Source organism: Blennius ocellaris (assembly GCF_963422515.1).
Source record: "Blennius ocellaris genome assembly, chromosome: 10".
In the NCBI taxonomy this organism is placed as follows: domain Eukaryota; kingdom Metazoa; phylum Chordata; class Actinopteri; order Blenniiformes; family Blenniidae; genus Blennius; species Blennius ocellaris.
The window spans coordinates 1,579,052-1,593,997 of record NC_137659.1 but is presented as its reverse complement, the minus strand read 5'-3'; the positions used below and the strand labels follow the sequence as shown (position 1 = coordinate 1,593,997).

At 50.1% G+C, this 14,946-nt stretch overlaps 1 protein-coding gene across 1 annotated transcript; it reads left to right on the top strand.

The window, feature by feature from the left end:
• Positions 1–11,963: 11,963 nt before the first annotated feature.
• Positions 11,964–13,643, top strand: tmem200cb (transmembrane protein 200C-b; the record flags this gene model as incomplete). The annotated part of the gene is made up of 2 exons (XM_080502957.1): positions 11,964–12,320; positions 12,363–13,643. 2 exons carry the CDS (start codon positions 11,964–11,966, stop codon positions 13,641–13,643), a joined length of 1,638 nt encoding a protein of 545 aa, XP_080359083.1.
• Positions 13,644–14,946: the final 1,303 nt, after the last annotated feature.

Sequence of the window (14,946 nt, the reverse complement as noted above, 5' to 3'; positions counted from 1 at the left end):
CGCTCCTTCACTTTGTTTCTCATCCTAAAACTTTCCCAAATGATTCAATAAATACACAGCATTCAAACTGCTTGAGTTATATGTGAGTTTTCATTCATAGGTTGCCTTAGTTTGACAAAAGTCACATTGAGTGAATCATATTTTAATACATTGATGCCTCGAGTTTTTTTTCCCAAATGTATTGGATTTGTAAAAAAAAAAAAGCTTTACTGGATGAGACCCTGCTGTTTACGGTTACGCATGTGACTGGCTTAATGGTTTAACAGCGCCACCTGTAAAATTTGAAAAAGTTCGCCCCAGAATCTCATCGGCACACCGATGTATCCCCCAAAGATCCATAAACAAAGTCTGTTACTCAACATACCAGCAACTCAAAGAAAGAAAGAAATGAGATTGGTGAACAAAGTTTACTTGAGCCTGAGGGCGGGGCCGAAGTTTGACGACCGTGGCCGTAGCGCCACCTGCTGGGATTTCACATATTTCATTGGATGACATACAAGCGTCAACCGACATTCTCGGCCGGAGTCCCGCAAGTGGCGAGGAACCGACCGTTCAAGGCCGCCTGCAGCTTCAGTTTCTCGCCTTCCCTCTTGTCGTGAAGGCTAATTTTCCCAGAGAAAACAAATTTTGCCTGAGCTCTGCAAAGATAGATAGATAGATAACTTTATTAATCCCCGAAGGGAAATTGTTTTGTTGCAGCATTCTGGTTTATAAAATACAATGGAATAGAATATAAAAGTAGGGAATAAAAATCTACAAATATAAAAATATCTGGGTAGGACATAAAATATCTGGGTAGGACATACATTTTGTAAAACAAAGAACTGAACATGGGCACTTAGAAATGAGCGTGAGTAATTATAATGAGGGTCTGACGGAGGTAGACGAGTTAAAAAGTCTTATTGCCGTGGGGAGGAACGACTTCCTGTAGCATTCCTTCGAGCAGCGGGGTTGAATCAGTCTATTGCTGAAGCTGCTCTTCAGCTTGTCCAGTGTCTTGTGGAGGGGGTGGGAGGGATTGTCCATGATTGCTAGCAGTTTTGCCAGCATCCTGTCCTCCACCACCTCCTCCAGGGTGACAAGCTTAGGATAAACTCACTGGGAAATGTTGATTAAAACATTCGCATATGAAAACGATGATCGACCTCAAAGATGCTGTGGATAAAAGCAGTCGAAAGTGGTGGCGTTGGGGGTCAAGCAAGGACATGGAACCCTTACTGTTTGGTAATATCTGACACTGTTTTACACTGCCGGGAATGTTGTCACGGAGATAAGTGATTAATGTGCTTAAAATATGCATTGAAAAAGAGGAAAGTCCTTTTTATCCCCCGCCGTGGGTGATAGGCCCCGAAGGGGGATCTTGAAACAGTCTCCGTACGTACGTCCGTTCGAACGTTTCTACCTATATCTCGGCAACCCCTGGGCCCACAGTGACCAAACTTCACATGTGGATACATCTCAGAGGGGGAAGGGACACTATGGTGACCATGACCTAATTTGCATATCAGGTCACAGGGTCACTAAGTGCATAAAAACACCTTTTGGGCTCTGGAGACGTATTTTGACATAGCTTATGAAGAAGACCTTTCAGATTCTACATAATTATCTACTAGGACCCATGGAACACCCTCTAGTGTACCAAGTGTGCTGCCTTAGAGCTGGCTTTGTGAGAAAATATAGAGCCCTCCGGCGGGGGATTAGCCGAGCAACGGCCTTCTTGTTGAGATATTGTTTTGGTCCTCAAATCGAACTGCCTCTCCATCTATCGTCCGTCTCTCGCTCGTGGTGACTCACTGGATCACTCCTAGTGTGATTCAATACGTCGTCCTCAGAATAAAACACTTTGGGGAGAGTGCTTGTTCGACTCCCATCTCACCGTCTAAATTTCCCAGATCACCTGACGCAAAGTTGAGGTAACACCGTATGTGTCACACGGCAGAAAATAGAAATAGGAGTGGAGCTGTGAAAGAGACAAACTGGCCACATTAGCCTAAAATCCATTTATAGGATTGTGCTGAGATGAAGAGCCACTTTATTGTCAATCGCCTCGATGTGTGAAACGCACAGGTTTTCTTTTCCCGCCCTTGTTTTCTTGAAGAAAATATTAATAATAATCCCTTTGACCGCTTAAGCAGAGCTTCCAATTAAGAAAGAAAGAAAAACGAGTCTTCTGTTTTCCTCGCTGCTCTGTGACGCGATGACCGGACTGAAGGTCGTGGAGACAAGACAGTCCTTCCGCTCGGTTTACCTGCTCAGGTAATTCTGTGCAACTGCTGCCGTATCCATAGCGATGAGCCCCTGCAGATGCCCTCGACCCAGTCTCCTGCGATGGGGCCGATTAGCATGCATGGATGAGGCTGAGCTCGTCGCCGATTGGTCCTGTCGGCTGCCTGGCATGAGTTCTGCTGAAGACCCAGCCGGCTGTGCGCCCATCTCCCATCAAGCTCGCGCCTGCCGTATACCACATGACTGGACTCGTCCTTCGAGGACCCGCACGGCGCGTACCAGTCAACGTCGGAGTTTGGCCGAGTCACATGACACGGCGGCGGTCGGTCTCCTTCCACATTTCTCAACAAACAGTAATAGTTCGGCTCCCCAAGAGAGGTTTGAAGGATTTCGGCGCCGCGATAAAACCCGACATGCTCTTATGTCATCACATTTCTCTCCCGGTCTCTCCGGGCCGAGCTCCTTTCTTTTATTTCCCTCACATCCGTTTCCTTTTTTTTTTTTTTTTTTTTTGCAAGTCACGCCGCGTGTGAGGGCGACTCACACAAAGGCGTCAGGTTGGAAGAAATATACAGCGTGCAACCCGTTCAGCTGTCACTTTTGCCCTCTCGTTTGATTCTCCGCTCCCAGATGAGAGAAGGAACCTCTTCCAAGGTGTTTCGTGAGGCATTATGAAATGGTTGCCATGGATACCCAGTCTGAACAGGCTCCACTTACAGGCGGCAGAATAGGAAATGACAGATGCAATATTTCACATTTCAGAAAATTCCCCCCCCCCTTCTCCCTCTCGCCGAGGAGCACGAGCGGATGAACCGCTTGTGTTCGAAATGCCAAAGATCAAGACCCTAAAAATAGGTGCACGGGGCGATTTGTTGCAGCCCACATGTGGGGGGGGGGGGCTATTCGCTCCACAGAGGTGGACTGAATGGTATTTTCCGCATCATTTGGTCTTTGTTGTTTCTCCCTGAAGAGATGACCTATATTATCCGGAATGGGAGATCAAAGAAGGCTCTTTCCCACTGATCTCATGAAGCTTGCATCTTACAAGCCCGGAGAATTAGCCCTGATTGCGCAACCGCCTCGCTGCATTGCAAAATGTGGCCGTGAAGCGGAGCAGAGGGAAAACAGCTTGTTTTGTGGCTGCTCAGCCGACAGGATTCATGACCCAGCAGTTTATGAGGCGCACAGCTTTGATGTTGAGGATTGTAATTACTGTCTTTTTTTACATTTTTATTTTTTTTTAAAGAAGTAATGCACACTCTGCTCAATGCTTTATTATCCTCCCCAAAAAACATGTTCAATGAAATTGCTGGAGATTCAAGGCTTTGTTTTTGATATTTTCTCCTCACTAACTTTGGCTCAAACATCAAAGGGCGGCCCGTGCTTTCTATGTGGGGCCGTTATACTTCATGAGACCATCCCGTCCATATTTTTTCCCACAAATTCCCATTAGTGCCACAAGCTGATGATATGTGAGCCAACGCCGGCCTCTATTCATGTCCGGGCGCTTGTTCGCCCATCCGTCAGCCATTTACGCCGCGAAGATGAAACAAGGTCACCAGTGGGAAGCGGCTCCCTGCTGGGAGTACGTGTTCTCCCGCTGTTCTTCGTCCTCCTCCGTCACACCACACCCTCCTCATCCTCTCTCCCGGAGCGACCCAACCGGTCCCATTGCACGAGCACAGAAACGCTCATATGTCTCCATGACCCGCATCAGTCGCGGCGCATCTCATTAGGCTGCACACAACCGGTGACGGTCGTTCATCAAAAAGGTCTCCGTCTCCCCGAAGTACCCGGGCGGACGTTGGTGCAGGTGGTGACTTCTGTGGGAAACGGTGGCGTGATTTATGACGAGATCTTCCGGAGTAAGTCTTGAGGTTCCTCTGTGGAAGATAATGAGCTTCAATCTGGGGACAGGAAGTCAACAGCTTGATGTGGTCGGATTCAACAAATGCTAATCGCCTGGTGGAGGAATCTTGTGGTTATTTCTTTGTGACGATGGAAACTCAATCACAAAACATCATCTGATCGGACGGGGATGAATCAATGTTTAGCTCGAGCTACAATCAGGTAGAGCGCATATCTTCTCCAACTCCACACTTCTTTGCGGAGCCAAGTTAGCATCACTAGTGTGATAGCTGTTAGCTCATGTCAATGCTCACAGGCCATAATGCTGTGTGAAACACTGAGCGTCTCCATGGCAACAGACACTGATCTCCTTTGATCTCCACGAGGAGCCTCTCTCACCCGCTTTGTACGGAAGCATTTTTTGTTGCACATTTTTTGCAATTTATTCTGAAGTTAAGTCGTTAACGTCCCAAAATCTAATCGATTGGTCTTTGGGTGATGACAACTCATCCCTGAAAATACATTTTGTGCAATTTAAATAAATAAATAAATAAATAAAGGCCAACACAACCGGTTCGGGTTATCATAATAGTGTTTAGAATTTTGGGAATATGCAACGCTTTGGCAGGCTTTCACCCCTTCAGATCCCTTTTCACTTTGATGAGCCGTCATTTCTCTCAGCTCTTGTGTCATAACTTCGAAAGCTTCAGGAAAAAAAAAAACACTTTCATGTTTTCCAACTGTGACTCCTGCATAGGCAATAATGATGGCAGCGTCTCCTCTCCTGGAGGGTCTCGATCTCTCACCGAGACCCTACTCCACGTCTCCACAGTCCCCCCCCCCCCCCCCCCCCCCCCCCCGGTTTAGCGTCAAACCTCAAGACACGAAATCAACCCCCTGCAGCTCCCGAAGCCGCCCCGGCTGAACGTTCTCGCTGCTAACTAGCACATGACACACAGAAGCAACACGAGACAAGGGAAGGAAGCGTCAGTTCCTCTGCGCTGCTGCCGAACAGATCCAGGAACAGGTCGGGCTGCGAATCACTGCGAACTATTTTTGACACGACCGTGTCTGTGAGCCGTGCTGCGGTGCACCGTCTCCTGAGACCTGTGTGTGTGTGTGAGAGAGGGACGATCTATTTTTTCCTAATAAATACCAGGAAACTGGGTACAGAAGCAGATATGATGGGGTTTTTGAATAGACCTGTGTAGGAGACACATCACTCATAGCGGACAGGACGGCGGAGTGCCGTCTTAAATAACCGTGACAGACATGATATGATCACTGATGAATAAATTGAATTAGTGAATTACTGCTGCAGAGTGAATGGGAATGTCCCTCCGAAAGATGGAAGACCCAGATGACTGGAGCATGACTGTAGGCCAGTCTCTCTCTCTCGCTCTCTCTCTCTCTCTCTCTCTCTCCACTTTTTCATTATCTCTCTTTCTTTCTTTGGAGACAGTGAAAACTCATTGAACCTCTAATTCATCACCATGCCACAGGTGAACTTTAATTACCCGGGGATGTCTCGATAAGAAATGATTCACCACGTCAGTGTGCAAAGTCTACTGCGGCTGAAATAAAGTCTCCTTGTTGGCGGGAATTTCTGCAATTTAGTCTTTCACCTGCAGGTCGCCTCAGCTTTGCTCCCCATTACTGTTCCACAGCCTATAACCTGAGTGATTCTCGATAGTACCACACCGTGTGCAGCCAAGTTCCAAACAGACAGAACAGAAGAAACACCTCAGACAAAGTTGAGCTCATTTGCTGAATGCCCCCTCCCCCCCCATTTCCCCAACGTCGTCTGTCGATCTTATTTAAGAATAAGGAAATCGGGAAAAACGTGCAGCTTGAAAGTGAGACGCGTCGGGCTGAACTCGAAAACCTGCGCAAGTGCTCTCAGGCTGATTGCTGATTGCAATCCTGGCGTTATCGGGGACGAACCTAATCTCTTGAACGTGGAAACTGATTGGAGCACAGGTTGGGTGTCAGTTTCACTCAGTGGCTCAAATTAGAAAAGAAAAAAAAATGCATCTATTGCATGTATTTTTCTTGGGGGGGGGGGGGGGGGGTTAAATCCTCGCCCAGTCCATCGAAGGCCAAACAAAGTGACACCCGAGGACATTTTCAGAGTCAAAAATTGACTTAACGGGGGGGGGGGGAGGGGGTAGGGGGGGATAAAACTGCACACAAACGCACAACCTTCAATCAAGAAGAGACTCAAACTGGGGATATTCACACTGTGAGGCAAAAGTGCTGACCGCCACGGCGCAGCGCGGCTCACAAGCCCATAAGAAAATCCAATATGAAACTATATTTATAGTACATAGTACCTTTTGCTTCTCAGCCGCTTATCTCCGGCTACTTAAAACCAGCCAGATAAGAAGCGCCGAGGCCTGGCGGGCCGAGTGGAGGAGGTTTCCACCTGTCCTGATGTGACAGTGGCTCTCGCGAGGCAACTAAACCAATATAACATCACGGGACCTGTGTGTTTGCTGTCCGCAACGCCGTTTCGGCCGCATTTCGCCATGACGGCTTTGTAATAATAGCCGCCGCTGTCTCCCCCCTCCTCCTCCTCCTCCTCTTCCTCTCCGAACGTCGTAAATCTGCAACGTTTGTTTGCAGTCGCGGGGTTTTAAGACGCAAGTCCGGCACAGAAACATCTGTTGCGTTTTCATTGTGTCTTCCTATATTGCAGGAGCTTAGAGCTATAGTGAAAGCTGCTCCGGGCCCCCGGCTGCACTGGTTAACATTAGGGATTAAAGGCCTCTTCTTTAAAACCCCCCCCCCCCCCTTCTGGATTATTCCCCACGTCTGTTTTATAGCTTCGTTTTACAGCTTGGTTTCTGATGTTCCTTCTCACCAAGTTTGTGCCACAAACAAACAAAAAAATACAGTTCAGGGTCGTACGTTTGACGTCGAGTCTCTGGAGCATCGGCACATTGCTCTGTTCGGCATTTCTCTCCCTCCCAAGCCTCTCCGGTCTCACAACACATCTGGACTCTGTCATATTTCATTTTGTTATACAGGCAAGGCGCAGCATACAAGCAATTACAGCAATGAAACCCAGGGGAGGAGGCCGGGGACGCAAAGGCACACGATGTAGAACATGATGAATTGGTGTATTTCAAGTTTGTTTTGTGTGTGTGTGTGTGTGTGTGTGTGTGTGTGTGTGTGTGTGTGTGTGTGTGTGTGTGTGTGTGTGTGTGTGTGTGTGTGTGTGTGTGTGTGTGGTGTGTGTGTGACCTCATGTACATTTCATGCAATTTTCTCACCATAGAACCGCATTTTTTTTAATTATTATTTTTAACCCTTTTGCTGGAGCTGTGCATGAGGAATTAAGGGCAGGACAAATTATAATATCAGCGACTGGAAAAGGTGTATGATCCTAGATGAGGGCAGAACTCCTGGGGAGGGTGGAAAAGAAGAAGAAGAAGAAGAAGAAGGAGAAGGAGAAAAAAAAAAAAGTATTGTGATAAATGTCCTGAGCAGCCCTCGTTCTTCACGTCGCCCAATAACAATCGGCACCAATGGAAATGCGGCTGGCCGCCCCTGCCGGTGGATCGTGGCTCGAGCCGGGGAGCGGAGACAGCAGAGCGCACTCTTCCAGCCCGGCACCGGAGTGGCGCACCACGACGCACCGCGACGCCGCGCGACGCGACGCGACGCCACGCGACGCGCACGGCTCGGCGACCAGTGCGCCTTGGACGATGTCGCTGTGATGGTCCTTCTGCACATTTCTGGTAAGAGACGCGTCCGCACCCCGGCTTTCGTTTTTGGTTTTTTTTGTTTTTTTTCCCCCCTCCACAGTCCACCTCCAGTCGGGCTTCTTTCGCCTTCAAATAGTCGCATCTGACTCCATTGCAGCTTTCGGGAAGTGCATTTCTCTCCCCGACTGCCTTAGTTTCACACTATTATTATGATTATTTTATATATATATATATATCTTCTAGTGGCAGTTTAATCCGGTGACTCTTTTTAATCGCATTCCGGATATTCTAATGTATCCCGAATGATTTTTTTTTTTCCACGAGTATTTGGCCACAGGAAAGGATAATTTTCATAAACTTTTGATGGCCATCACAGAGCAGCCTGGCAGAACAAAGCCTCGGGATGGCAGCCGCTCATCCAGCGTGTGGAATCAGTTGTAAGTGTCGGTAATGAAAGCGTGGGCTTCGTCAGGGCCGTGGAAGAGGATTGAATGTTTGTCATCTGTCTGCACCTTTATCCCCCCACCACCACCCTCCCACCCTCCCACCTCCACCTCCACTACCTCCACAACACACTGTTTGGCTTTTGTGTTGGAGAGAAGACGTGCGCTTCGCCGGGGGTTCTGGATATTTTCAGATCACCTTCAAGCTTCTCGGGATTTTTTTTCCCTCCCTCCCTCTCTCTCTCTCTCCCTCTCTCTCTCTCTCTCTCTCTCTTAACAGAAAAGAAACAGATGCGCCGTAACATCAACAGTCGCTTTTACTCACGCGCACTGCGCGAAATTACGCGCCCCCGCAGTTCAGGTTCGGGCGGATTAAACAGTACGACCACCTCCTCCTCGTCCTCCTCTTCCTCCTCCTCCTCTTCCTCTTCCTCCCCTGCCAGGATACAGGAGAGGAGAGCAGCTTTTTTTTGGGGGGGGGGGGGGCTTCCTGTTCAGCACCACAGACAGAGGCACGGCTTTTTTTTAATTATTATTTGTATTGTATTTTTTGCAAGGAGAGCGCTTCCTGTTCAGCACCATGGAGAGGCACGGCGTCCACTCCCACTCCCACTCCTGGTGCACCTTCACGCCGCTGCCCCTTCTCCCCTCCACCCCCCCCCTCCTATCCCCTCCTCCCCCCTCCCACACAAAAACAACGCGCACACAGGGCCGCCCACGCCTCGTCAGTTTTAGTGCAGGGTGACTTGTTCTCGCCCAGGAGCCATTTGAGTGCTGATTGGACGTGATATCCACAGAAAGTGGCTAAAAACAGCCACAGAGGGGATGTTTGCTGAAGCTCAGGTGATCCACCTTTTATTTGTATTTTTTTTTAATTTGGTGGGAACTGCTCGTGGCACCTTGCAGCATCATCATCATCATCATCATCATCCTAGTCCGACACCTAGAGCATCCTCCAGAAACAATCTTTATTCGTGGAATAAGTCGTTCGCGAACCTCAGCCCCTAAGTCATACCCGATTAGTCTTGATTAGTAAAATTATACGTGTGCTTACAAGCACCACCAAGGAGGGAATCTGTGTAATTAATCCTCATCGTCTGATTGTTATTCCCCACATGTGGCTGAAACACATCAGCAGATGTTTGCAGTCTTTATAAGCGCCGGTGGAATCGTTGCTCTTTGGACCAAGGCTGCTCCTTTCAGATGGATTTGTCTTTGAAAAAAAAACAAGATAAATACATTTTTATGTTAATTTTGAAGAATTTTTGGGGGTATCCAAGAGGAGACTTAAACATGAGCCAGGCCGGAGCGTGCCGACCTGTAAACATGTGTCTCACAGCTCGTGTTGAAGGACAGGCGTTATGGCTACGGACGTGTTGGTTGACGATGACATGGATGTGGGTCGGAAGGCAGGAAGGAGAGTGTTTGGACGGGGAGGCGAGGCACGGCGAGGCACGGCGAGGCACGGCGAGGCACGGCGAGGTGGAGGGAACGCGCCCGCTGGCCTACTGTCTGGACGCATTACGTTCCGCCTGCACCGGCGACAAACGCAGGCGAACGGCGCCTCTTGTTCTCCGCTGTCAACTTCGCTGTGCGTCTCTCCTCTGCTTACATCATCGTGTTTGTGGATTTCGGCAGATGGATTTTTATCTCCTGGTTTAGGCCCCATCTGATGACTAATATTGCATCTGCCTGTAGCTGGATTAGTGCAAAAAGAAGCAGTGTGCGCGCTCTACCTGTTGGATAATCTCGAATACGGCTGGATTAAAACTGCGACCAGGCTGAAAGAATAAACTCTTTCCTGAAAATCACTTTATCCAAAATCCGCCCAGGATTTGTGTGTACAAGAATAATGATGGACGTGCTTTGTTGACCACGTGGGCCACCAGTTGCTATCCCAGATTTCAACCTGGGGCCTCGTTTAAACCGGACGCGCCGCCATTGTTAACGTTCATATAATGAAAAGAATATATGACCTTTTGGCTCATTTTAGTGCGTTTAGGGAGATATTTCATGTTGGTACAGTGGAACGTATCCATTGAATTAACTTCTGGATAAATGTTTATATATATATATTCATTTTTAAAAGCGCAGTTTGTCCTCTATAGATAGCTCAACTATTTATACTACAATACCAAGTCCAAAGAGAATATTTAGGGTTCATACGTTTGTGTATTTTTGTAAATTTATAGCCTAAAATATGACATCTGCTCGTCTGCCAGTGTATCATACAGAGCCGTCATTATCATTGTGACAGAAAGACGTTCGTTGGTTTGGTTAAATCACTTAAATGACTGATTGTAGTTTAGTCCAGAGGGATTAAATATGTGTCCTGATGGATTGACTGAACACACGTTGGCGTAGTGGTCAGAGTTTTCACCTCGCGGTGAGAAAATCACTGGTTTGTGGGGCTTTTTTGTGTGTGAGTTTGCATTTTCTCCCTCTCTCTGTGTGTGTGTGTGTGTGTGTGTGTGTGTGTGTGTGTGTGTGTGTTTTCCCCAGATACTCCAGTTTCCTCCCACAGTCCAAAAAAAACTTAGTGGCTCCAAGCACAGCGTCACTGTGGCGAAGTTATGCAACATGGAGACTCGAAGCTGAACAGCAGTGCTGTGAAAGCAGTCCGATTACAAAATAAAAGCATGCAAGCCGTGTTAAAGAGCAAAGCAGGCGTGCCGAAGGTTGCGGTAATCGTGCGGACTGAGAAGAGACGGATGCTGGTGGGATGATACTTGTAATACAATCACATCACAACGTCAGTCGCTTCAGACCGTTACGTAATTTCACTAACAAGCTCCTTCTGGGAGGAAAACATCAGTCTTATGGGGAAAAAAACATGTCTGTTTATCACCGATACTTCAACGTAATCTTCAGTACGCCTCTTTTTCTCCATTCGCATTATTATTTTTGCAAGAAAAGGGCTCTGAAAAGTCCCACGAGGCCCGCAAGAGGCTCCGATCCATCCAAACCGTCAAGCAAATGGCAAAAATGTCTCATAAAATGTTGATTTAAAATAAAAAAATATATATAGTAGCGACAGAACACAACACTGAGATATTAGTGATGCTGCCATGAAGGACGGATACCTTTAGTTTGGACGTTTTACTGTAATTTGCATGATTAGAATTGACTGTGTCTTGAGATTATTGTGATTTTGTGTCGTATTTGTTTGTTTTTTTTCGTATAAATTCAGACATTTTAAACAGGCATGCTCTGCTCTACAACAGAGAAAAGCTTTAAAGTTGAAAAGTAAAGCTTATTATGGCAATATTCTACCGGTATGTGGCCTCTGAACTAAAACGTACTCAAGAGTAATTAATAAAATGACCACAAGGACACTGAAACATTTAAAATATTTACAGTTTTATGCTTTTTTTTTAAGGTTCTATCAGAGTAGGGGGGGGAAAAAAGCTAGTTTTGCAGGTTTCTAAAATAGTTTGCTATGTTTGTATGTATCGTATCTTCAGGGGATGAAAATACAGTTTCACCGGCCTAATTTCTGGGATAATAAATATTGGTTTTGTCTCGCAGGGTGAACCTGGTTTATCTGCAGCATCTATCTCTGTAATCCGTCCATGATGAACGTGGATTACATGTGTAATCCCTAAATGACATGACAACACATCCAAGATGTCCTCTTATTGTTCGCCGACAGTAAAACGTCCGTTTCCCCCCCCCCCCGTTCTGTTTCCCCCCCCTCCCGCAGACTGAGTGACGAGCCGGCTGCCCCACCGCCACCATGATCGCCACCGGCGGCCTGCTGCGCATGAACCGGCGGCAGGACTCGCTGCGCTCCAAGAACCGGGCGGAGAACAAGCGCAAGCGGAAATCCAAGAAGAAGAAGAAGAACGACGTGGTGGTGGTGAAGGGCAAGCTCAACCTGTGCTCGCCGGCCGGCCTGGTGGCGGCCGTCGGGGTGGTGGTGCTCATGGTGGGCATCTCCATGGCCGTGCTGGGCTACTGGCCGAGCCAGAACCAGCTGGACTACCAGGAGCGCCGCCGGACCGGCGTCTACCACTCCAACCGGCTCAGCTACTCCCGGAGCCCCGCCGCGTCCGCCAACCTGACCCAGGACAGGCCTCCCCCTCCCCCTCCCCCTCCCCCGCCTCCTCCCCCTCCCCCTCCTCCTCCCCCTCCCCCTCCGGGACAAGCGGCGTCCAACCAGAGCCACGCCAACGGCAGCACCGCCGCCGCCGCCGCCGCCGCCGCCGCCGACCCCTCGCCCGGCAGCTGCGGCCTCGTCTGCGACTTCCTGGACGCCCACCTGTACTCGGACAACCTGAAGGTGTTCGGGCCGCTGGTGATGGGCATCGGCATCTTCCTCTTCATCTGCGCCAACGCCGTCCTCCACGAGAACCGCGACAAGAAGACCAAGATCATCAACCTCCGGGACATCTACTCCACGGTGATCGACCTGCACAGCGTGCGGTCGAAGGAGTACTCGCCGCTGAACGGCCTGGTCAACTACACGCAGTCCAGGAGCGCCGAGGGCCCGCCGGGCGCCTTCCCCGCCGGCGGGACGCTCGCCCGCGGCTCCTGGCCGTCCGCCGGACCGGGGCCTCGGCGGGAGTTGGACGGCGGCGGAGGCGGCGGCGGTGGCGGCGGCGAGGAGGCGCCGAGGCGCCCCTCGCTGGCCGGCCGACCCCGCAGCTGGTCGAGGGACGTCCAAACCTTCACGGACACCGTCTACAGCATCTACAAGGACTACAGCAACAGCAGCGAGCAGGCCCCGCTGCCCCGGCCCTGGGAGACCACCTCCATCGTCACCTCCTCCGTCAACGCCTTCACCCTCCCCGTCATCAAGCTCAACAACTGCGAGGTGGGCGAGTCGGGGGGCGGGCCGTCGCGGGCGGCGGGGCGCTCGGCGGAGGAGGTGGTCATCGAAGCCGCCGCCGCCGTCGTAGTCGTCGGCGTCGGAGGAGGGGAGGGACGGGTCGACGAGACGGACGGAAGGTGGGAGGAAGCGCCGACGGACGACCCGCCGCCGCCGCCGCCGCCGCCGCGTCGGAGCCACGAGGACGTTTCCGCGGACGCGGGGGACGGACGGCCCCCGTGGACCCAGCTGTCGCCGCCGTCGCCCGTCGCCAGGGCGATGGGGTCGCGGCTGTCGCTCAACTCCCTGACGGACCAGCCCAGGTCGGCGCGGCGCTGCAGCCTGTCGGTGTCCGCGTGTCGCCAAGGCGACAGGGCCCGGCGCTTCAGCTGCCCCCGCCTGGAGCGCTCCAACAGCAGGGGCTACATCAAGCTCGCCGACCTCGGGGGCGAGTCCTTCGACGCCTCCGACGCCTCCGACGCCTCGCCGGCGGCCGCTGAGCTGGACGTAGCGGCGGACGCGGATGCAACCACGGCGGCGGCGGCGGCGGCGGCGGCTCAGGGAGACGATGATCTGGCGACACCCGGCACCCTGGCGGAATCCTAGGCGCATCTTTTTGTTTCACTCGTGAAACTCTCTCGTCTCGTTCTTTTGCTCTGAACCTTCCTCTGTGATCGCCGACGGCGACGGCGGCGGCGGCGGCGGCGAGGACACCACGGCGAGGACGCCGCCGCCGCCGCCGCCGGACGACCGCAACATTAAACATAGCCATGAACACTTCAAGAGCCAGGCTCTTTATAAATACACCACATCCACAGCTCGATATCCAGATGGAATTTTTTTTTTTTTTTTTGGTTTTGTTTTATATTTTTTCATTGTAGCAAGAGCAATACTCAAGACTTGTAAGGAGTTTTAGTAAAGATTTATAAATATATATATATATATTAAAAAAAAAAAACAATCAAGAGAGAATAGAGAAAAAAAAAAGTTAAAATCTAATTGAATAAAGTTTTATCTTTCCTTTTGTATGAGAGTAGGGCAAACATTGTAGCTCGTAGGATTTGCCAAAAGAGAAAACTGCTGTCCAACATGTTGTACTGTAGCACTGACACATGCCGCAGGAGAAGAAGAGGAAGAAGAAGAAGAAGAAGAAGGAGGAGAAGAAGGAGAAAGTCTACTTTTCCTTGTTGTGTGAACAGGTGAACTGAACTGAATCTCAGGTAGACGTTTGGTTTAGGATCCGGACCTTCGGGACGAGGTCCCCCCCCCTCCCTCCCCCTCCCCCGCTCCCCCCCCCCCCCCGCGGTCACACTCCGTCCACGGTCGAATTCAGATGTGGCTGTAAACACAACCTCCGTCAGGTCTCCGTCGGTGTCATCATGTGTGATGTTAGATTCAATGCATCGAATGCTAAAAATAGATTTTTTTTCTCCTCCTCTTTGTTTGTTTGTTGGTTTGTTTGTTTGCTCCCGAGTAGTTTTCCTTGCATTGAGAAAAAAAGAAAAAAGAAAATGACATGACGAAACCCCCCCCCCCCCCCCCCCCCCCTGGTTGTGACTGTTACCGACCTGTTTCTTATTATTCCTGTGGAAACGCTGCAGTGGTATTGATGTTGCGTTATCTGTGCTTACTGGACTGAGGCGTTTGGCCCGGCCGTGACCTTTATAACAGCGGCTTTCGTCGTCGATTTAAACGGGCGGGGGGGGGGGGGGGGGGGGGGCAGAGGCGCCGTGAATCAGTTGACATGTGACGGAAATCAAACTTGCTCATCTTCGACCGAGAGGGGAGAGATAGTAACCCGCCTGTCCTTCCTATGTAAAGCCTTTTTTTTTGGTTTTTGCATTATTTAATGTTCCCGCACTCTGGAAATGCAGATTCCCATCACCCCCCCCCCTTTCCTTCCTCTACC